General features: G+C 43.1%; 1 protein-coding gene across 2 annotated transcripts in view; it reads right to left on the bottom strand.

Annotated features, from left to right (window-relative positions):
- TAF1B (TATA-box binding protein associated factor, RNA polymerase I subunit B) overlaps window positions 1-24949 on the bottom strand; it is a 119677-nt gene that overhangs the window by 16000 nt on the left and 78728 nt on the right. For both annotated transcript variants that reach the window (XM_068280318.1, XM_068280317.1), the window contains 4 exons: window positions 24609-24649; window positions 23213-23303; window positions 20931-21001; window positions 12815-13040 (listed from right to left, as the gene is read on the bottom strand). In XM_068280318.1, the coding sequence (XP_068136419.1) occupies window positions 12815-13040; window positions 20931-21001; window positions 23213-23303; window positions 24609-24649 (429 nt within the window). The remainder of the gene's footprint in view (window positions 1-12814; window positions 13041-20930; window positions 21002-23212; window positions 23304-24608; window positions 24650-24949) is intronic.

Genomic DNA, 24949 nt, shown 5'->3' on the forward strand with positions numbered 1-24949 from the left:
TTATTACATTATTGTAAAGCAGTTTGCCTTTTTATTTATCCATCTACTGTTGACATTTGTATCCAATTTACAAGGCAAAATAGTTGAGAAACTCAGAGTGAACACCATAAATTGCTCATATCTTAACTCTTATGACCTCAGCGAAGAATTTGGAGAAACTGGTATTGCACAATCCACATTGTTGCAATAATAACACCCTACAGCTAAACTGGTCAATTCAAGTCACCTAGCTTGTGCATTTCTGCAAGTGTTTCAAGGAACGTCAACTTCACCTGCACCCCAGAAAATGTACTCCTTTATAGTGAATATGCCACATGAAAATCAAGTCTTCAGTGTTGGAGGGTAGTTTAGTGACAAAACATTTACTGGTGCCTTTTAGAGGTGCTCATACATTACTAGATTTTCCAAAGAGCAATTAAGTGACCGATTTTATCGGACACTTAACAGTGTGGTCGATCGAAAGTCGATTGACTAGTGGTCCACACACTACAAGTGAAATCCTATGCAATTCTTCTTCCTCACTAAATCGAGCTGAAGAATGTTGTGCCTCCATGTAATGAAACTGAAAATCGATTCTGTGTCGATCAAAATCATGACTGACAGAATTCCTTTACGATCGACTGATATTTTCCATCCTCCCCATTCAAATAAATTGGTTGATTTCACCCAATATTGGCCAATTTCCTTCACTTGAGCAGAATGGAGCATAATCGTTTCTGCTCCGATAAAGTGATGGAATTATATGGTCGGTCCAGCAGGAAAATCGAATAATGTATGAGCAATTTAAGGGTTATTGGAAGAAAGAAAGTTTGTCAATGAAAGAAATAGACAGAGCGTAGTAAACACCAATATTGTGCCCAATGAAACATCACTGCGGTGCAACATCCAGATCAGAAATATACATTATAATGCAATGTTGGAAAGGAATATCCAGGAGCAACACGCCTTTTGGTAGAGCAATAAAATCTCCAATCTTTAATCAAAAATTCCTCTAAGGGCACATTACAGCAGTAAAAATCATATACTGTAATTATTGGCATCAATGTATCAAACTTGAGGTGTGAAGGAGGGTCGGCGATCGTTACGCCCTGCAATCTGGGCTTTTTCAAGACCGTTCCTACGTGAAAAAGCCCAGATTGCAGGGCGAAACGATCATCAACCCTCTTTCACACCTCGTGTTTGGTACACTGATGTCGATAATTATATGATTTTTACTGCTGCCATGTGCCCTAAGATTGGAGGATTTATTGCTCTATCATAAGGCGTGTTGCTCCTGGATATTCCTTCCAAACATTGCATTATCTGTCACCTTATCTCTGAAAGACAGATGCAAAGATATGCCATGGCAGCTTCTCCAAAAGGTGCTGTCCAGATCAAGGATCTCAAAACCTACAGGCCACACAAGAGTCACAGAAGCAACATCTCTCAGCCTCCCATTAACTTGGTGGGATGTGAGCAAGGAAGGACAGGACTAGCTAGTATAACCATGACTAGAGGGGTGGCCATTAAGTGCAAACCACCCACAACAAACGCACACACACCAATCTATTAACGTCGAGGCCCATAATCTTCTATGTAATCAATCAAGGAATGGTGATTGCTTTACTACCTTACACCATTTGATCATGAGATTTTTAGATAAAAATCTGAACAAGAATCGATCTAACCACCTAACCTGCTTGCTTTGTACCATTCTGTGTAGCCCCTGATCCCCTGCCATGTCTCCCACTGCCCAATCGAATTCCTGCCTTGCTGAATCACAATTTCAAACTATAAGGACCCCCAGCAGTACACTTTACTGCCATTGCAGTTTATTTGCTCGTCGTGGCAGTGGGCTACAAGCTACAAGCGTTCAGCACTGGTTGTGGTCTGTCGCTAGAGAGATACGTAGAGGGCGCACTTCTCCTGCGTAGGCTGGCTCCGATAACCTCAGTGATGGGACCCGGTTCTCGTAGCTGCGGGCAGCGGAGGACGGCGGCGTGGGATCGATCAGAGCGTATGGGGCTGGTATGTATAACATCTTTTTCATGTCACTATCTCTGGTTCCCTTTAACAGCGGTTTTCAGTTGCACTACCGTCCTAGAGCTTAAAGAGGAACTCCAGTGAAAAGAATGTAATACAAAAAAGTGCTTAATTTTTAGAATAATTATGTATAAAGGATTTAGTCAATGTTTGCACTTAGTAAAAGCTTTCCTCTCCCTGATTTACATTCTGAAATTTATCACATGAAGACATGTTTACTGCTGGCAGGTGATGTCACTGGAAGGAGATGCTGCTTGCTTTTTTGGCAGTTGGAAACAGCTATTTCCCACAATGCAACAAGGTTCACAGGCAGGAAACTGCCAGGACCATGGTCCTCACAGTTTCCTGTGGGAGGGGTTTCACCACACTATCAGCCATACAGAGCCCCCTGATGATCAGTTTGTGAAAAGGAATAGATTTCTCATGTAAAAGGGGGCATCAGCTACTGATTGGGATGAAGTTCAATTCTTGGTCACGGTTTCTCTTTAAATTTTAATAGAGCTTCCTACATGTATAAATGGCTGGTTTCCCTAGCATATGCCTAAATAATCAAAGGCCAATCTTTAAAACGATATGGCTCTTTCTTTTAACACAAAGTATAAAAAAAGCACATACGGAGGCAGCTAGATGGCTTTCACTGCTAATAATAGCACATACAGTTGATGAGGTGAGTGTAAAACCTGTGAAACATGTTGTGCCTGTGCTAAGTAGTCTGTTACAGTGACCTATTGCCCTTTGTTTTACATAAAGGAGGGAAATTATCCTTGTTTGTGGTAATACATTTTTGGTGTTTTGGCCTTTAGGGCATCTCCCGATTGATGTCTTCTTTTTCTTCTTCTGTTCCTGTCACTCCCAGTGGAGCATAGGGCATCCGTGAAGACTCTCCATTTACATCAATTTATTGCTATTTTCTTGATCTTGTTCCAGGTTTTTCCCATTCTTCAGATTCCTTCTTCCACTGATCTTCTCCATGTTTTTCGATGCCATCTCTTTATTCTTGATTCCTGTGGATTCCAATCTAGGGCTCTTCTTTAGACAAGACACATAAAATTTATATCACGCTTTTCTCCTTGCGGACTCCAGGCGCATCAGGGCTGCATCCATGGGCAACCAGGATCATTAGGGAACCTTGCACAGACTCCTTACTGCCTGGCTCTATATTGATTCCTCTCCCTTTGCCAGTGTGTGGCCTATCCAACCCAACTTCCTTTTCCTAAATTTTTACTGGTAGTTGGTTGGTGTATTTCCACAGTTCCATTTGTCACTTTCTCCAGCCATTTTATATTCATAAGTCTCTGTAGGTACCTGTATACAAAGATCTGGATTTTTGTGGTAATAAGTTGGGAGACTTTCCAAGGTTAATTTGCTTATAAAAGGACTGCTTTCTCATTAGTATTAAAGGATACCAGATCCGGAGGACTGTGGTTAATTCGGCATATGTTGTGGATAGGGTGGTATGAGTAGATACTTACTGCGCCATCCGTTCCCCTCCGTCACTTGCCGTTCTCCTGCAGCAAGCCCCGTTCTGACAGGCTGATCCAGGCGGCTCATGTGACCTATGACCCAGGTAATCACGTGACCTATGGACAGGTAGTCTGAGAACCAATGTTATTCAATTGGCCAGTGCACACTTGAATGTGTTTTCCTCATGTAGATGAAAACCGACAGTAGTGAAGCACTGAACGCATTTTCTCCATCAATTACATTAGCTTCTGTATTAAAACGTCCATGTTTTCACACACACAGACACATGGGGCTTGATTCACTAAATAGATATGACAAAACACATCTTATCAAAGATATCACACCTTATTAAAGATAGCACACCTTATCAAAGTTAACATGCCTTATCAGAGTAGCATAGCGAGTGCTACAAACTTATGCCTGTTAATTGGCAATGGCACTCATCCTGCCCTGAGCCCCTGCGGGATTGTAGAGCTTGTTATGCTACTCTGATAAGGTGTGTCACCTTTGATAAGGTGTGCTATCTTTGATAAGGTGTGCCATTTGTCTTATCACGGTTTAGTGAATCGAGCCCATGGTGTGCAGAAAACGGACAGATAAGTGTGCTCCCAGCATCAGCGTATTACACTCACTCTGTCCATCTCTGATGTAGCAGAACTGGCTCTGCAGACTTCTCCAGCATCACTACAGTACAGAGCACTTGGGGAGGGATAGAGAGGTTGAGGGCTGGGTGCTGTACGTACACAAGACCCTGCTGAACACTGAGTACGGACTGTCTAAAACTCTTTGTCTGCAAAACTTTGTAGGATTCATCATCGGTGGCTGAGCAGATGCAGACATTAGAACAATTGTGCAGAGAGCAGAAAGTTTTTTCTCTCTGTGCCCTTAGCTGCCAGTCTCTCAGGACAGGGAAAATAAACTTCTCCTATGGCTTCTGGGCCCCCTGCGGCTGCATCCCTTGCAGGGTCTATTGTACGCCCCTGGCTTTACCATGATTTACAGACAAAAAATTAATAAATAGAAATAAAAAAAGAGAAGAAAGGGAAAAGGGTCAAGTTCAAGAAAAAAAGTAATAAAGTACCAGAGAGAAGTAGAGAAAAAAACTAAAAAAGACACAGAAGACAAGACAAGACACAGAACATTTATATTGCGCTTTTCTCCTGGTGGAATCAAAGCGCACACTTGAATGTGTTTCCCTTATGTAGATGAAAACCGACAGTAGTGAAGCACTGAACGCATTTTCTCCATCAATTACATTAGCTTCTGTATTAAAACGTCCATGTTTTCACACACACAGACACATGGGGCTTGATTCACTAAATAGATATGACAAAACACATCTTATCAAAGATATCACACCTTATTAAAGATAGCACACCTTATCAAAGTTAACATGCCTTATCAGAGTAGCATAGCGAGTGCTACAAACTTATGCCTGTTAATTGGCAATGGCACTCATCCTGCCCTGAGCCCCTGCGGGATTGTAGAGCTTGTTATGCTACTCTGATAAGGTGTGTCACCTTTGATAAGGTGTGCTATCTTTGATAAGGTGTGCCATTTGTCTTATCACGGTTTAGTGAATCGAGCCCATGGTGTGCAGAAAACGGACAGATAAGTGTGCTCCCAGCATCAGCGTATTACACTCACTCTGTCCATCTCTGATGGAGCAGAACTGGCTCTGCAGACTTCTCCAGCATCACTACAGTACAGAGCACTTGGGGAGGGATAGAGAGGTTGAGGGCTGGGTGCTGTACGTACACAAGACCCTGCTGAACACTGAGTACGGACTGTCTACAACTCTTTGTCTGCAAAACTTTGTAGGATTCATCATCGGTGGCTGAGCAGATGCAGACATTAGAACAATTGTGCAGAGAGCAGAAAGTTTTTTCTCTCTGTGCCCTTAGCTGCCAGTCTCTCAGGACAGGGAAAATAAACTTCTCCTATGGCTTCTGGGCCCCCTGCGGCTGCATCCCTTGCAGGGTCTATTGTACGCCCCTGGCTTTACCATGATTTACACACAAAAAAATAATAAATAGAAATAAAAAAAGAGAAGAAAGGGAAAAGGGTCAAGTTCAAGAAAAAAAGTAATAAAGTACCAGAGAGAAGTAGAGAAAAAAACTAAAAAAGACACAGAAGACAAGACAAGACACAGAACATTTATATTGCGCTTTTCTCCTGGTGGAATCAAAGCGCCAGTGCTATAGCCAGGCTGTAGCAGTGTTAGTGAGCCTTGCCCAAGGTCTCCTACTGAATAGGTGCAGCTTACTGAACAGGAAGAGCCGAGATTTGAACCCTGGTCTCCTGTGTCAGAGGCAGAGCCCTTAACCAGTAGTACACTATCCAGACAAAAAGAAAGAGCATGGAAGAAAGAAGAGGAATAGAAAAAAGCAATACAAAAGCATCTAATGCTTAGTGTTATCCGGTAGCAAATTTTTAGATGTAGCCCAGAGATTATATAATCTGAATCCTTCTCAGAGTTTTGAAAGTCTGGGTCAGACTGCTCTGGTCTAATTAATAGCTTCTCCTGTTTTTTTATTTTTTTAAATGTCTACTGGTCAACTGCCATCTGCTCTGGGAAGAGGACCACTGAGCCTAGTGTGATCAGGCCCTTGTTCTGTATACCGGTACTTGTTCTATACAAAAAGTATCTGATTGAAAAGACAAAATAAACTTATCAACGCAAAAGAACATTAAACAACTCACTGGGGTGGAAACAAGATCCTTGGTTTTGAGGTTCATCATGCAGGGGTTAAACAAGGCCATATGAGATCTTTAAATATAACAGACTTCAGCCAAGTATTAATGAGAATTATAAAACCACATCACACAGACGCTGTTTTGACATCTCTGGGGCTCCGGCAGAGTTATGATGAGTAGTGAGGCCATCAGTCCAGTAGTTCTGGTTGAAGCTGCAATTCCAGTTAACAGGTTCACCCACAGATAAGCTGCAGAATTACACATCTGAAGTTGTTTGAACACGTCTAGAAGACTAGGATGTCCCAGTTATACCACATTGTTAGCAAGGTGCTGATGAGTCACTGGGCCAGTGGAGGAACTGGTCCTGAGAAAAGAAAACCTGCAAGCTAATAAAAATCAACAGCCTACAAAATGAATGCAAGGCTGATGTAGTATTAAACAGCTGACAGGGGAAGATAATCTGTATTTATGCTCTAAACTCATGGTTAGGAGAAGACTGCAGCAAATCAAAAAGATATTCATTTTTTAATCACAATGCATCAAAACCTGACTGTACTTAACAGACAACTGAAGCGAGAGGGATATGGAGGCTGTCGAATTTATTTTCCTTTAAGCAATACTAGTTGCCTGGCTGTCCTGCTGATCATCTGCCTCTAATACTTTTAGCCATAACAAAATCCTGATTAACATATTAGCCCTACCTAAACCGCCGCATTCCCGCCGCTGTACACTATCTAAATCCCCCCAAACTCCCTGGGGGCGCTTCTGTGAGAGGCAGAGCTTTGAGCCGCAGCTCTGCCTCTCAGCGCGTCTGTCAGCCTGGATCGCCGCCTCTGCCCCGCCCCTCTCAGTCTTCCTTCACTGAGAGGGGCGGGAGAGAGGCGGAGATCCGCCGCTCATAGACGCGAATGGAGGCAGAGCTGCAGCTCATAGCTCTGCCTCCAACAGCAGCAAAATCCACGACCAAGAAAGTCGTGGATTTTGCGGGGGAGAGGGAGGGAGAGTTTGGGGGGATTTAGATAATGCACAGGAAAAAAAAGTCCCAGAGCTCAACCGTGTAGTATAATTTCAATACCAGGGAGTCAACCAGTCAGCACCTGGATCCATCAAGGTGCAGATACATCAGACCAGCAGAGAAAGGAAGACTGGGTCTCCACCTGGATTAGTGCAGTTATAGCAGAAAATTTTATTCCATAGCAGCAAAAAGTACACAACGTTTCGGCACTAGGCCTTTGTGAAGAGATGGACTAGTCCAAAACCTGTCAGATGTGTCAGATTTTTAACTGGGAGAAAATAAATATATAGAGCATTTTCAGCTGGATAGCGTACTGGTAAGACTGTTGACTTTGATGTAGGGTTTGAGCCCTTACATCCTGGCTTAACTCAGTACATAAAACAGTAAGGAGTCTTGGGCAAGGCTTCCTAATGATATTAGGGCGCCTAAGTGGCTGCGGCCCTGATGCGCTTTTGAGTCCACCAAGAGAAAAGCGCAATATAAATGATATGTGTCTTATCTTGTAATTTTAACCTAGATCAAAAGGATCTAATAACTTGGTCACCCCCAGAGTCCACCTCAAAACCTTTGGAGACAGAGCCTTCTGTCATGCTGCCCCTACACTTTGGAACTCCCTGCCACACCCAATCAGGACATCTCCATCCCTGGAAGCATTCAAGTCCAAACTGAAAAGCCACCTGTTTAGTCTGACATTAATGAACACCGTATTCACTTTCTTTGTAAAACAGTCCAGCCTGCCACCCCGTATTGATCTGAGACATATCTGTGCGCTTTGAGTCCTATGGGAGAAAACTGTTTTCCAAATGTTTTTGTATTGTATAACATTCGAAGAAGACACAGAGGAGCTAAGGAGGTACTTTAGAAACTTTCTCAGCCCACCACGGTCACATAAGGAAGACAAATGCCAGGGAACCCCTGAAAAAGTCCTCAAGGAATCGAGGTGTTCCAGGGAACCCTGCTTGAAAAAGTCTGCATTAGACAGTACATTCAGATGGGCTTTCTTCATCAGCCATAGATAACTGGACCGAGTTGTAATTTCATCAGCTTTCCACCGCCAGAAGGAAGAGGCGCTACGCTGGTACGGCACGGAAAAAAATTATTTTATGGCACTTTCTTCCTTGGCCTGTAACAAACAATTAACAAAGGCCGAATGCTTCACTGTTCTTCAATCCTGCTCCTAAATCCCATTACACCTGACAATGAGCTTACCTGGAAATCCAACTGGAATAGGCGTGGAAAGGACAGGAAATAAGAAACAAGTGCCTGAACACAACATCTTTTGTTAACTGGGGAAAATAGGAGCCCTGTGTGTGTGTATTATAATCATAACTGACACGCAGCTCACATAGACACGTATAAAAAAAAAAAACCTGGAATACTAATACCGCTCCATTTTCCTTATTTGTCTTGGCGACCATGAGCAGCGCAGGCTGGAACGGTGACTTTGTTTATCTAGCAGAACTTAGCTACCCATTTTCACAGTACAGACTTCTCCTTTGTCAGAGTGTCTTGAAGATGAAAATTAATTTGAAACCTGTAACAGAGACTGGGCTTCCATTGTGATGCGGGGCTGAGGTGGCTGCATTGTGGAGAATGGTTTAATCCGGCAATTCAATGCAGCTCTTAGATATGGCTCTCACTGTAATGTAACCCACCCACAGGGGTGGTTTTATTTCGTGTAAAGAAGGGGAAAAATGATGCCCCTTAGATGCTAATAGAATGACGGTATCACAATACACGGCTGCAGTCCCCCCACAGCGCAAGGCAACTTTCCTTCACAGCATTAAGAGCGTATGAATATCTTCATTTTCTTCAAGAACTGGTGCATTAAATCGAGACAATAGCAGTGAGCACGCTCTTTTCCTGGTAATGATATGGTGTGCACAGATAATGCTGGAGACCGTTGTAATACAAGAGGGAACTGTTAATAAAAGCCTATTTGCATTCATAGTCATAACTTTTTTTTCGTTGTTAAGGTTCTCACCAGCGTTTAGCATTACAGACAGTGGACAACAGAGGACTCCAGCCAGAAAATGAGATTGTACAGGAGGGGCGGAACTACAAATCACGGGAGGCCCAATGTTCGCAACCTTTCTCTGGTGGGGGGGGGGGGGGGCATCTTGTAAGAGTCATAAGTGTGGACATCATAATCTTCACACCCATAACAAGTGTAGCCATAAAAACACCTGATCTGAAGGATGGACCCCTTTATTGGAGGGAGTGAAGTAGTAGTTGGGGTCTCCTTACAGCTCTGGGGCCCCCTGCGTTCAGTTTTAAAAAGAAGCTGGACACACACACACACACACACACACACACACACACACACGTCAACATCTGCAAGGAGTTTATACGTTCTCCCCGTGTCTGTGTGGGTTTCCTCAGAGCACTTAGGTTTCCTCCCACATCCCCAAAACATACACATTAGCTAATTGGCTCCCCCCTAAATTGGCCCTAGACTATGATACATACATAGACATGACTATGGTAGGGCTTACATTGTGAGCCCCTCTAAAGGACAGTTAAATGACAAGAAAATATACTTTGTACAGCGCTGCAGAAGATGTCGGCGCTATATAAATACTAATTAATAATAACTTGGGGGGGGGGTGTAGTACGTCCGAGGGTCCATCAGTCATCAGGAATTGTATGCAGTTACTGCATTGTACCCAATCAAGCCCTTGCAACTTAGATTCTTCAGCATGTCCAAACAATCATTTATAGATTTCTGGCAGAAATCGATCAATTGGGTGGCCATGCTGCAGCATCAATCTATGCCAGATTTGATAATTATGATCGAATTGGCTAGATAAGGATGCCAAAAATTGAGTATTGTATGAGCCCCCTTACAGATGAAGCAATTACTGTTTATTTTGGGTAGGTGGTGTTGTGTGGGCACTCTAAGGCTACTTGCACACCAAGACGTTGCGTTAGGTGCCACGTTAAGGTCGCATAACGTGCACCTAACGCGACGCCTGGTGCTCTTCTATGTGGACGTCAGAGTGAGCCGCGTTGTGCAGCTCACTCTGGCATCCGTGATGCCGTGATGCGTACTCTTGTGCGCATGCGGCATCACGTGGTCCCGCCGGCCAATCACCGCACAGAGCGGCCGCTCCAGGAAGTAAACACTGCACGTCACAACGTGCAGTGAATATTAATTAGCCATGTGCCTGGCCGCTCTCCGCTCCTCCATAACATGACTGCGCATGTGCAGACAGTCTAACGCGGCTTAAGCCACTCTAACGCCGTAGCATGCTGCACTTTAAGAACGTGCAGCGTTACATGTAACGCAACATGGGCTGTGTGAACAGCCCACTTGTGTTACATTGCTGTGCGTTGGGGGAGCGTTACAGGCGCACTAACGTGCGCATGTAACGTCCCTGTGTGTAAGCAGCCTTACTGTATTTTTTCCCCAGTATGTTACATAGTTACATAGTTATTTGGGTTGAAAAAAGACATACGTCCATCGAGTTCAACCAGAAAATACAGTACAACACTAGCCTGCTCCCTCACATATCCCTGTTGATCCAGAGGAAGGCGAAAAACTCTTACAAGGCATGGTCCAATTAGCCCCAAAAGGAAAAAAAAATCCTTCCCGACTCCAGATGGCAATCAGATAAAATCCCTGGATCAACATCATTAGGCATTACCTAATAATTGTAGCCATGGATATCTTTCAACGCACGGAAAGTATCTAAGCCCCCTTTAAATGCAGGTATAGAGTTTGCCATAACTACTTTCTGTGGCAATGCATTCCACATCTTAATCACTCTTACTATAAAGAACCCTTTCCTAAATAAATGGCTAAAACGTTTTTCCTTCATGCGCAGATCATGTCCTCTAGTCCTTTGAGAAGGCCTAGGGACAAAAAGCTCATCCACCAAGCTTTTATATTGCCCTCTGATGTATTTATACATGTTAGTTAGATCCCCTCTAAGGCGTCTTTTCTCTAGACTAAATAAACCCAGTTTATCTAACCTTTCTTGGTAAGTGAGACCTTCCATCCCATGTATCAATTTTGTTGCTCGTCCCTGCACCTGCTCTAAAACTGCAATATCTTTCCTGTAATGTGGTGCCCAGAACTGAATTCCATATTCCAGATGTGGCCTTACTAGAGAGTTAAACAGGGGCAATATTATGCTAGCATCTCGAGTTTTCATTTCCCTTTTAAAGCATCCCAAAATTTTGTTCGCTTTAGCTGCAGCGGCTTGGCATTGAGTATGATTATTTAACTTGTTGTCGATGAGTACTCCTAAGTCCTTCTCCAAGTTTGATGTCCCCAACCGTATCCCATTTATTTTGTATGGTGCTAGACCATTGGTACGACCAAAATGCATGACTTTACATTTGTCAACATTGAATTTCATCTGCCATGTATGTGCCCATATAGCCAACCTATCCAGATCCTGTTGCAATATGACACTATCTTCCTGAGAGTTGATGATTCTGCACAATTTTGTATCATCTGCAAAAATAGCAACATTGCTCACTACTGCATCTACTAGGTCATTAATAAATAAATTGAAGAGCACTGGACCCAGTGTGTCTCTCTGTAATAATAGCTTGGGCACCTTTTAAAAGGCTATTCAAGTCTAAGGATCCTCAGAGAAGCTTGTGATTGGAGCACCTGCAGGGGGCGAGTGTTGGTCAAGCCACATACATCAATCGCTTTCAAAGCAAGGACAGCACATTGGCCAATTGGTTCATATTAGATTTCCAATTTCATGTGACCCAAACAAACCAACTGAGGAACAGAAGGCAGCGCGGGAACATGGGAGCAGTGTTACAAATCACTAAAATACATTAGTCCTTTTGAGACGATGGTGCGAGAATCAACTACCCACCAGTCTAACTTTTTTCTTTTTCATAAATATACTGTTGGAGGGATTTAACCTGAAGGCATTTCAAACAGATACATTAAATAACCTTTCCCACCGCACATTGGGCCCGATCCAATTCAGTTTTTCTCCTAGGTGATATTTCCACATCTTATCAATAAAGTGCCTTTCAAGCCGCCAGTAAGCAAGAAAGTTCTTTTCACCTGTTTTTTTTTTTTTTTTTTTCAATTGCAAGGTGCTGAAAAATTATTTTAAAGGATAGCAGAAGCGAGAGAAATATGGAGGCTGCCATACTTATTTCCTTTTAAACAATACCAGTTGCCTGGCAGCCCTGCTGACCTATTTGGCTGCAGTGGTGTCTGAAGTAACACCAGAAATAAGCATGCAGCTCATCTTGTCAGATCTGACAATAATGTCAGAAACACCTGATATGCTGCATGCTTGTTCAGGGTCTATGGCTTAAAGTATTAGAGGCAGAGGATCAACAGGGCAGCCAGGCAACTGGTATTGTGTAAAAGGAAATAAATATGGCAGCCTCCATATCCCTCGCTTCAGCTGTCCTTTAAACAGAAGATAAAATCTTAAAAAATAAGAGAAAACTTAGGGGAAAAAAATGATTTGGATCAGGCCCATTTTGTACAAAGTAGAGACCAGTAGTTCTGTTTGCCAGCAGAGATGGGCCAGTCTAGAGGCTGGTTCCTATTCTTACATGATCTCTTTGTGCTTTGGGATATTTTAAGCCATTATCGTAATTAATGGATGTGTTGTGTAAAAGGCTTACTTGCTGGTGCATTTTTTCAGGCAGCTGAACCAGTAATGCGTCTTCTTGCCTGAGAGCAGCCTGTCGCCAAATTGCGTAATGCCCTCCAGGCTGTGTCCGTGAAAATAGATCTTGCTTGTGTTTTGCTCTTCCCAGTTAAACAAGAAACTCGAAGGGCCGTGATTCCCAGCATCAGGTGCAGCACCAGCCAGCTTGCTGAACTGCCTCTTCAGGTTCCCTGCCATCCCTGTGCAGACACAAACAAAAGATGCCATTCATCAGCACATGGGCTAATCGTTACAGCTTCACAGTTATCTGTGCGTTCCACATGGAAAGTCAGGATGTGCGAACAATTACCTGTACGCCACAAATAAAGCCCAGGGTATCAGAGAAGCCTGACAGTTTTAGGCACACAGCTTCTTTAATTCAATTTCAAAATGAGACGTCCAGTTTTCAGTACACTATTCCTGAAACGTAGAGCTCATTTTCATGTTTTTTCCTCTTCTTAATCAGCTTTCAAATGCCACCTCCCATTCCCAATAACAAAAGGAAAAAATGTTTAACAGGTGTTAAAAATGTAATTTTTTGTAACCAAATGTAAGCATCGTAGTCTATGGCCAATTTTAGGGGGTGCCAATGTACTTACCTGTAGGTTTTTTGGATGTAGTACAGTGTTGCACTGTGTTAACCATCAGTAAAAGCAAGAAGTTTTGAGTCAGGATGATACCATTTATTGGCTAACTTGGCTAATAAAAAGTAAGCTTTCGGTAATAATAAGCCTTCATCGGACTTGGTTCCTGCATATACAGGAACCAAGTCCCGTGAAGGCTTATTATTAGTCGACAGCTTACGTTTTATTTATATCTAAGTTAGCCAATACATGGTATCATCCGGATTCAAAATTTCTTGCTTTTTGGATGTGGGAGGAAACCCACACAGACACGGAGAAAACAAACTTTTTGCAGATAGTCCCCTGGCTGGGATTTGAACCAGGGACCTGCAAGGCAAGAGCGCTAAGACGCCGCCACCGTGCTGCCTTATGGGAGGAGGCTTAGCCCAGACTGCAATGCCAGCTAATCTTCAACAGAACACTGCAAGAAAGGGGGTGTGGCCCAAGTTCCCAGGGTCTTGATTAGAGAGAGTCAATGAGATGCACATAATGATGTGGGGTTATGCAAATTTTGAAAATGGACCAATTGAATTGCACCTTGAAGGGATTTCATTGGTCCATTTGTAAAGCTGTTCAAATTTGCATCATCCTGCATCAACTTGGAATTGTTTTTATCTCATTGACCATCCCTAGTCTTAATTTGTGCAGAGCCTTACCTGGCAGTCAGGGGTGAAGAGCAAATAGTGCACTGTGGAAGTGGTGAATGGTGATTATTTTTTAACACAAAAAGAGCAGTATGGCTTAATTTTCCAGTATAGCACAGATTTTAGCCTACGTGAAGCGCCAGCAAGTTTTAGTTGCTCTGATTCAACCGCACTTGCTCATCCAAACAGAATTAGAGGTTGTAAAGCTGTAATGGCCACTCCCAGTGATGCAGAGCTGGTCTGTGAGAGTTTACAGGCTGGTAACACACATGTTGCGTTTGCCCTGGTTAATGATGCTTAAGTCTCTCATAAAGCATGAGGAAGCACGTTTCTGTATAATCCTACTACTCTGACATGTCAGACTTCAAGCAGAGCTGACAACACACTCTGGGGTGAGGAAAACCTGCTGCAGCTCTTATGGTCGGGACACACCATGCAATTTTTACCTCAGATTCTATTTTCAATCGAGAAAAACAGATGTATTCAGGTTGGAGTGTGCATCTGAGGTCTTCCACAATGCACCACTGCTGAATATGCAAATCAACCCCTAAACACACCTCCAGAAGCTAAACACACCTCCGGAATGCTGGAATGCAATGATGTATCAGCTTGTTAATATTACAGAGCCTCAATAATCCAACATGCATACAGACTGTTTCTGACTGGTCCTCATCAGTGCATGGCATTGATGAATATGGCTCTATGGAATAGAACTTGAAACACCCAAAAGGAAAATTTCTGCTTTACATAGAATTTTAGTAAGAGGGCTTTTTAGTCCTTTTTTACCTAACCATGAGCGTGCTGGTTAGTCTGTAACTCTGAGTATTTCAAATCCTACTTCATAAACCACATTAGTGACTTGTGACATGATGAGATAGACATGTGTATGTACAATGGCAAGCACACTCATAACTATGCTGTGTTCCTTTTCTCTTTCTCTGCCTGAAAGAGTTAAATATCAGGTATGTAAGTGGCTGACTCAGTCCTGACTCAGACAGGAAGTGACTACAGCGTGACCCTCACTGATGAGAAATTCCAACTATAAAACACTTTCCTAGCAGAAAATGGCTTCTGAGAGCAGGAAAGAGATACAAAGGGTCAATAGTTCATGGATTTTAGCTCCGGCATACTTCAATGAATGTGCCATTGAGCAAAAACAATAAAACAGCTAAAACTTAAAAAGTAGATTTAAATAGAAAATAAAACTGTGGAATATTTTAAAAAGGTCATTTCAGGAGAAGGAAGATAGATACAATCATTTTTTTATTAGTTTATTTTCGCTTCGGGTGTCCTTTAATACATCCCATGGACTGATGAGGATCTACCAGTCTGAAATAATCTGTATGCATGCTGGATTATTGTGGCTCTGTGCAATTAACAAGCTGACACATCATTGCATTCCAGCAGATCTGGAGGTGAGGTTAGCTTACAGGGTCAGAGGGATGGTTTGCTGTGGGAGACTTTATATGCTCACTTCAACCTGAATAATCACAAATACCTTCTGTTTTAAAAAGACAAATTTCTGCTTTAAAAATAAAAAGATGATCAAAAATCTGATCGGAATTTGTAAATAAAAAATAATCATACTTGTGTATGAGCAAGAAGTTTTGAATCAAGATGTCAAGATGATCACTTGTGTATGCTAGCTTTCTATAGCCATTCAATGTCAGATCTGACAGACATCAAAGGGGCAAGTAGCATGATCACAGATGATCCGTCGGCTTATTAAAAGTTTAATGTCTGTGTCCCTCCATACCTATAAACAAGAGTCAGATACCCATCCTTCTCTTTCCAGTGTCTGAGGAAGTTAAGTTCACAAGAAGAACAGTATTCAGATCCCATCATATGATTTGCATAGTCACCAGAATACGTCAGTTAAAACCGTTGTCAGGTTTTAGAAATACTCCTAAGCCTGAGGGAAGGGGTCACTCAAGCTTTTGGGTAGATGAGACCAATGCAAGAAAACCCAACAGGTTAAAAGAGCCTTTCACAGGCTTGGGCAAAGACCTACAGATTCTCCACAAAAAGAGTTAAACTTTTACATATTTCCACAGGTTCCTTAGTGACACCTGAGGTGATTCTCCAAGGTAGGCCGGCAGATACCTACAGTAAAGTGAAGATGTATTAACTTCAAACATCTAGTCATGCAGGGGTATTGAATAACAGGAACTTCTTTGCACATGACTACATGTTTGAAGTCAACACAGATCTGCTTCAGTGCACATATTTAGCAAATTACCCTTATACTTTCCTCATGCAAGAATTGTCCACCTGCACTCTCTGTTCAAGACAGATTGACTACAAGAATCTCCATGAAGTGATCCAGCAAACCTGGACTGGATCCTGTAGAGGTTTTCAGTGTCGTCCTTGCTATTGCTGTGGCACCCCTCTGGAGGATCTGGGCCACACTCCTCTTCATGCACGAGCGTGGCCATTCTGCAACTGTTCCAGCACGAGCGGCTTCCGGCTTAGTGCGAAGGCATGGCCGTACACGCCCAGGCACAGAATGGCTGCGCTTGTGCATGAGGGGGAGCACAGCCTGGATCTTCAATTTGACAAGCTCTTGTTGGATTTCTTTGGGGGAAAGTTGTGAGTGTCAACAGAGGTACGGAGAAAGGCATAAGAAGCCTCTGAATAATTAGTGTCGAACTCAAATACAAAGTTGGAAAAAATTTAGCTCTGGGACCAAGTCACGGGCCAACCTCAATGTCTGGTGGTCACCTCTCTCTCTTACAGAGTTTCCAAGTGTCTAATAGCCCCCCTCTATCACATATGAAGTTCCCTGATTTTTATTGGTCCTCCCTCCTTCATCTATACAATACCCTGAGGTTTAGTTGTCCTCTCTCCCCTATACAGTTTCTTGGTGTTTAGTGGCCCCCTCCTCCCCCTATACAGTTCCCTGGTGTTTAGTGGCTCCCTTTCCTCCCCTTTACAGTTCCCTGGATCTAGTGCGGTCCTCCTCCCCATATGGCTTCCCAGGTGAGCTAGGGCTTACCCTCCAATATAGCTCCTATGGTGGTCTAGAGTGGGTCAAGCATAATGCTAAAGTGGGGAAACCACCTGAGGGTCAAATCTGATGGCTTCAAGGACCAGATTTGGCACACAGGCCAGAGTTTGACATGTATACTCTACAGGATCTAGAGGCTTTCCTCTTTTTAGGCAAGTATGTTTTTTGACCCGAGGTTCCCCTTGGGTCCAGGTTAAAGGACCACTATTGCAAAAAATTTTAAAATTTAAAATGTATGTGTCCATACACAAAAGATGTACACCCGTCCCAGAATAAAATGCACTATACGTTATCTTTTTTACATATGTTGCTTACACTTATTCTAACAGCTCTGTGCTTCTTACCTCTGTAGGTTTTGGATTAGTCAATCTGTTAATGGCAGCTTCTTACTAACTACTTGCCGACTGCTCCACGCCAATTCGCAGCTCGGAGACTGTTAGACGGCAAAACCGCCATCTAATTAGGGTGTATAGCGCTGCGATCTACAGCAACGCTGTACTGGGTACAGCCGTGTCACACTGTTAGTGCAGAAGTGATCCACTGTCATAGGCTGAAGCCTAGGACAGCCTATCATGCTGATTGGCTGGCGGGGGGAGGGGGGGATAGAAGAAAGAAATATATTACAATAATAATAAAATAAATATTTATAAAAATAAATAAATAAATAAATAAACACTGGGGGAGTGATCAGACCCCACCAACAGAGAGCTCTGTTGGTGGGGAGAAAAGGGGGGGAAAATCACTTGTGTGCGGAGTTGTGTGGCCCTGCAACTTCGCCTTAAAGATAATCTGTAATGAAAAACCTCCCCTGGGGGGTACTCACCTCGGTCCCACGGCGGCGGCGAAAATCCTCCCGGAGCGGCGGCGATGTAAATATTTACCTCTTGGCTCCAGCGCAGGATCCGCTCTCTGCTCGGAGATAGATGAAAATAGCCGATCTCCGTCGAGCCGCACTACTGCACAGGAGCAGGTCTCCTGCACCTGCGCAGTAGAGCGGACCCGACAGAGATCGGCTATTTTCACCTATCTCCATGGGAAGAGCCACAACAGCGCCCCTGCTGGAGCCAGAAAAGGTAAATATTGCACAGCCCGACAATTGTCGCCTGTGCGTTCCGTGAGCTGCAGCGAGACTGCCGTGGGACACAGGAGGACGGGGGAAGCCTCAATAGGGTCCAGAGGCTTTCCTCTACTGAGGTGAGTACCCTCCAGGGGAACTTTTTTCAGTACAGGTTTTCTTTAAAGCTGCAGTGGCCAATTTCAAGAAAAAATGGACTGGTCACTAGGGGGTGTTTAACACTGCGGTCCTCAAGTGGTTAAATAACACCCTGAAAAAGACATATACAGAGATGACATATGCCCTGCCTACTCACAAGCTCTTCTGGAATTTGGGCTGTGCCACTGCTGTCCAGGGAGTGATTTTGAAAATAAAGAAAATCCCCCATAAGGAGATGTGCTACTCCGAAACCTCTTGGTAAGAGGTTCAAAGCTGTCAGGTTACTTACTGTAAATATTAGCTACATAGGAAAAAAAGTAACCTATGGTGCATACTTATATGTATGTGGACACTGTAGACTTTTTGTGACGGTGGTCCTTTAAGTGGATAGGATTTGGAACCCTCATCGGGGTCATATCAAATGCTAGTCAGGGTAGCTAGGAGGCTTGTGAATTAGTGGTTGTGTGATTGCAGTTGCATGTATCATGCACACCAAGAATTTTAAATTAAATAAATCAAGGACAGCCTGGGAGTGTTAGAAAAAAGTTCTCACTGTAGATTCATGTTACTCCAGTTATAATTATTTGGGAAGTCTGCTATACTTCCAGCTAGTGGAATGTCTGACTACTAATTGTATGAAGAAGAATGCCAACATGCCAACCTATAGCTAGTTTTTATCTGTTCCTTCAGAGTTGGTTTGGAGTGGGGTTATACTGTAATCCAGGAGGAGTTACTACACCACTAGATATCTGAGAACAGCAAAACTAATTACAAATACAACCTGTATATCAACCTCATCGTATACAGTTGGTTATTCGTTTCCAAGCTGTACAATCTTAGAGTACTGGGCCCCTGAGCACATATTGTGAGATGTTAAAAGGTTTACCAACATTGGTCATGTGTACATTCACAATTTTCCAATTAAAAAAAAAAAAAAAAAAAAAGGGGATTACACAATAGGTATAGAGAATGCTTATGCTGCAACCAGGGATCAGAGTCATGGATCTAGACCAGTGGTAGGCAAACTTGTGCCGGATCAGGCCACATTCCTCTAAAATGCGGCCCGCTGCTACTCTGTCTCCCTACCTCGCTCCCTCCAGAGTTTGTGCGGGCAAAGATGATTGGGTTTAGCTCATCCAATTAGCACAGGTTATCTACCATTTTTTTTAAATGGAATGACATGTTTTACCATCTCTTTCTCCAGCTTGAACTTCCACTGATATTGCACTCATTGACTATGTTAAGTGTGTATAGACGGACTTTAGTATCCAATACCAATACTCCTGCTTTTAATTTTACATATTGTGATTTCATAGCTGTACTGGTATCATATGCTTTAAAGAGAATCTGTACTCTAATATTCTTACAATAAAAAGCATACCATTCTATTCATTATTTTCTCCTGTGCCCCTCTGTGCTGTTTCTGCCACTCTCTGCTGCAATCCTGGCTTGTAATTAACAGTTTTAGGCAGTGTTTACAAACAAACTAACCAGCTTCTAATAGGCTCAGCTAAGCATAGTGTGTGAGTCATTCAGAGTATGCAGGGGGCCTGCAGAGGGTGTGTATAGCTTCTACCAATCACAAGCAGCCCTGCACATTCCACACAATCAAGCTTTAGCCCGACAAACAGGACAGATGAAAGATACATTGATTTATTACAGAGACAGTGCAGTTAGGAAAGACTGCAGTAAGCCAGAGCAGATTAGAACAGGCATAGGAACTTATAGGATAGAAGAACTAAGGCTGAAAAAATTGTTACAGAGTCTCTTTAAGGTCGTTAAGCCTGTTCCGAGTATTGTTCTTGTTTTTTTTTTTTTAATGTATATACCTTTGACTTTTATGTCTAATAAATCAAAAAAGAAAGATTATGCAAAAAACGAAAAACCTGACTGAGACTGCAATCACTCAACTGATTATTTACAAACCTCCTTCAGCAACCATGGCTATGTTTCAGGCAGGGTAAAAAAAAGAAAAAAAACACACCCGTCATACTTGATTTTTAAACCCTCGCTGGGGAGAACGGTCCTCATGCTAGATCCTTGGCAAAATCCTTGGCCTCGAACAGCCGCCTTGGTCAAGTTCTGTCTAGCATATGTATGAAACTTAAAGGCACATACACACACTCAATCAGACCGCCTGAGTGTCACCTGATTTTGGTCTGTTGAATGCCAATCAGGCGTGGTTACGTGTGGCAAGCCACTAGAGGAGCGACTGATTACATTCATCATGTCGTGGTGTTTGTCGTGTACTTTATTGGATGTGTGTATGTAGCTTTAGAAGCAAGGGATCAGCAGCACCATGTGGATGTATTTCAAGCTCTTTATTGCATAAAAAACAGAGAGGTAGCCTTAACCAGCTACCATTTCAGCTAAGCACATGTGGTGTCCCCATTCTGCTTATATGTATGCAGCTTTAGACTTAAACGGTAAATCATGTTTGAATGTAATCAATGCTTACTGTACAGTAGAGCCCAGGTTTAGACTTCCACTGGTAGCAGAAGGACTGAGCAGCCAGCCTGACAGCTAATTGTGCCATAGCAATCATACAGAACCACTCTGCACGCTACATTCATGACTAGATGGACAGAGATGAACCCACTTACGTTTTCTTTTCACCATCTTAGATCTGCTTTTTCGGGAATAATGAAGAACTCTGTCTGCTTTCCAAGAGAATCTACAACCAGAAAGTAATACAGTAATACAAGTAATACAGATATTAGAAAAAGTCACCAGTTAAAGCTATAAAGTAAAGTACCTCATCTAAACGTATTAAAGGAAAACTGAAATGAAATTTAAATTAAAAAAACAGATACAGTACTTACCTTTGGAGAGGGGAGGCTTTCCGTTCCTCTCACAGTGCCCTCAATCCAGCACCTTTGCCCCTGTTGGAGGTATTCGACCCATTGGTGGAATACTGCGCTGTGAGGCCTCAGAAGCTCTAGAAGACAGGCCGCTCTGTACTGTGCATGCATTACCGCGCACTCTCACGCCTGCGCAGCATGGAGCTGCTCATCTTCGGGAGCACTCTGGCTTTCAAAGCCTTCTGAAGCCTACCATGGCGGCAGACTTGAACAGGGGGACAGCGATGGAATGAGGGGACAGTGAGGAACAGGAAGGCTCTATGAGCCCCAGAGCCTTTCCTCTCCTTGAGTATCTGATTACTTATTTAAATTTTACTTCAGATTTGCTGTAATGACCAGTTATCTTAAAACTTACGTAACAGTATCAATTTCTCAAGCAACACGAACATTAAAGGCCAATCACACTTTTGCTGAGAAAAACTCTGTGCTTTCAGTTAGACTCTATTACCTGCAAGGAGTACTGACAAATATTTCAGCTTGATCACTTTGATTTTACCTGTTCAATAAAAGGAAACAGAGGCGAGAGACATATGGAAGCTGCCATATTGATTTCCTTTTAAATGATACCAGTTGCCTGGCAATCCTGCTGATCTTTCTGGTCAGTTGTGTCATGAATCAATTTTCCATCGCGTGATTTAACAATCAATTTTATTTGGTGATCAGCAACAGTGTGGTCATTCAACCAGTGCCCCACACACTGCAAGCGAGATCCTATGTGATTCTCCTTTATTAGTCTAGCTGAACAATGTTTTGCTTCCACACTCTGAAACCAAAAATCGATTATGTGTCGAACAAAATCATGAACAGTAGCAGATTCCTTCACAATCGACTGCTATTTTCCATCCTGCCCTATCAAGTAAATTGCGCAAGACCACCAGATATTGACCAATTCTCATCGACTGAGCACAATGGAAAATAATCAAATTTATCAATCAAATGGGAAAATCGAGTGATGTGTGTACTTGCAATCTCACACCTGAAACAAGCATGCAGTGAATCTTGTCAAAGACATCTGATCTACAAGCTTGTTCAGGGTCTATGGCTAAAAGTAAGGCAGAGGATCAGCAGGACAGCCAGGCAAGTCAGGCTCTATAGGTCTCTCAGCTCATGTTCCCTAAGCATTGCTCAGTGCTATGAACAGTAACTAACATATAGGAGTGTCCACATTGGCTGATAGTCAGTAAATTAGAGCAGGTGCTGAAACGTAAAGCCTTCTGCTCCGTGCAGCTCATTAGGCCTTATTTACACTTAATTGCTCTGACAACTGATTTTCAAAGTAATGCCCATGTTTCCCAATGGCAGTTCACACTACACGTTGTAACTGAAAGATTTTTCATAATGCACTGCTATGGAGAAGAAAAAAACTTGTACCAACTGATTAAGGGCCTGTTTCCACTACACGCGGATTCTGGATGCAGAAAAACTGAGTCCAATGAATGCCTATGGGAAATCTGCATTATAAGAATCGCGTTTGGTGGAAACAGGCCCATAAGCTTTCATTGGAGTCAGTTTTTCTGCATTCAGATTACGCGTGTAGTGGAAACGGGCACTAAGTGTAAATGGGGCCTTACTCCAGCAGCAAGGTGGAATTTCTGGACAGCGCCGCCGTTGTAACTGTCCCTCTAATGCGGGGCATACACGGCTCGTTTGTGCGCCGGAATCGAGCCGTTAGCTCGATACCGGCGCGTTCTCGCGGGCGCATGGATTGATTCCCGCTCGTCCCCGCGGGCACTTCCTTATCTGCGCTTCGTTTCTTCCATTGTCCGCCCGCGGGGATCGAGCGCCGTATCGATCTGGCGCAGTGATCGGACATGTTGGATATTATCAATCAAGCCATCAGCGGCTCGAGTGATAATATAAAATGAGCAGTGCATGCCCAGCCTCACAGACGCACCATTAGCCACTGTTTACTATAGTGCTAATAACACCTTCACAGAAAATGAGTGGAAAGGTACAATTTACAACCAAGGAGATGAGGCAAACCACTTACAAAGCAGGGGAAAAATATCAAGCCTGTGAAATACCTGGCCTGTTCTTCTTTCAGTCGCTGTTGAGCTTCTTCCATGCATGGCCGGATTGTTTCATACCACTTTTTGAAGTCAAATACAGTAGTTTCTGAAATAAGAAAAGAGATGTCAGGATGAGAGAGACTGACAGAGACAAACATATGACATCTACAAGACTGTATTTAAGGTGTCCTGTACTGAGAGGAATATGGAGGCTGCCATATTTATATCCTTTTAATTAAAGTGTACCTGTGTCAAAAAACCTGCAAGGTTCTTGCCTTTTTACATGATCGCTAACTCAGTAAAGGAAACAGCCTTTAAGGCCTCTTTCACACCAAGACGTTGCGTTTTAGGGGACGGTAAGGTCGCATAACGTGCCCCTAACGCAGTGCATGGTGGTGTTGAAGTTGGACGTCAGATGGAGCCGCGTTATGAGGCTCTTGGTGCTATACTGGGAAGTCCGGATCTTTTCAATAATTTGGATGATTTGAATCGGATCATTGAAAAGATCCGGATCTTTGAACCGAATCTTTGAATCATTTTACTAGGGAAGCAGGAAGCAGGAGTGCAGCAGAGTGAGAGGAGCAGGAGAATGAGGGCACATTGAGGGTGCTAATGGGGAAGGGAGAGATGCAGCAGGAAGATTGTGCTTGTGCACAGAAGCGGCAGTTCCTGTTTCTTCCAGACATCCACTGTGAACCGAATGCTTCATTGTGATGATCCGGATGATTCGACTCACAAAAAAGATCCACAAAGATCCGAATCATTCATGATCTGGACAACAGTACAGTGAATATTAATTAGCCATGTGGCTAGGAACAATAGCGGACTCTTCCCTTACTGAGCATGTGCAAACAGTCTAACGCAGCTAAAACCACGCCGACCCTGCTGCTGGAACATCAATGGAATCATTAGATCTAGTGATGGGTCTTTTAAGTTGGCCGCAGGCAATTGATACAACAAACCTTTAGCGTATAAGTGCAGCACAAGATGACAGGCTCCAGCACTCCACACACTCCTTTATTCAACCCCGGTAAGCAATGTTACAACAGGGCAAAATAATTGCCCTTGGGCCAAATAAAACAATAAAAACTGATTTGTAAAAAAACTAAACAAAAAGAAAACCCTGCCCCCATCTATAGCGATTGTGCGTGTGATCGGGCCTCTTTAGGACAGACCAGGCAGGACTTTAGCACAGATTGCTGCCCCTACAGTGTGATCACAGCTTGGACAAAGTTGTGAAGCTGGCAAATGCAGCATCCAATGCACTTCCTGAAACTATTGGCTATTCTATTAAAAGTGAGGAAAAATAAGACGAAAGTGGTACCCATTGCCTATCACATCACATTCTATGACAGCTGGAATCTAATACTACCGAAAAATGTCACATAATATACCGGTACATGAACCTTACCAGCATTCTTGTTTCTTTCTTGAGCGATCTTTGAAGTCTTCCTGCACACAAAAAAAAAAAAACCATGAAACCTGTCAATGCAAGAAGCTTAGCTGTGAAGACATTATTATAACGTCATCTATAAGGGCAAGTGTCACGGGCAGAATGGGATAGCAGAACTACATCAAACTTTACAGTTGCTTTATCATTCCTTTGAGGCCGGTTGCACACTTATTAATTGTCGTGTGATGCGGTGCAAGCACCACATTGCACCTCAGAAATCAGGAATTACCTCACTGGGACTTCAGTTCGTCCGCACATGCACGCTGCGTCCCACTGCGCTCCCGTCCTGCACACTTGCT

Source organism: Hyperolius riggenbachi, chromosome 4 (genome assembly GCF_040937935.1).
Source record: "Hyperolius riggenbachi isolate aHypRig1 chromosome 4, aHypRig1.pri, whole genome shotgun sequence".
NCBI lineage: Eukaryota > Metazoa > Chordata > Amphibia > Anura > Hyperoliidae > Hyperolius > Hyperolius riggenbachi.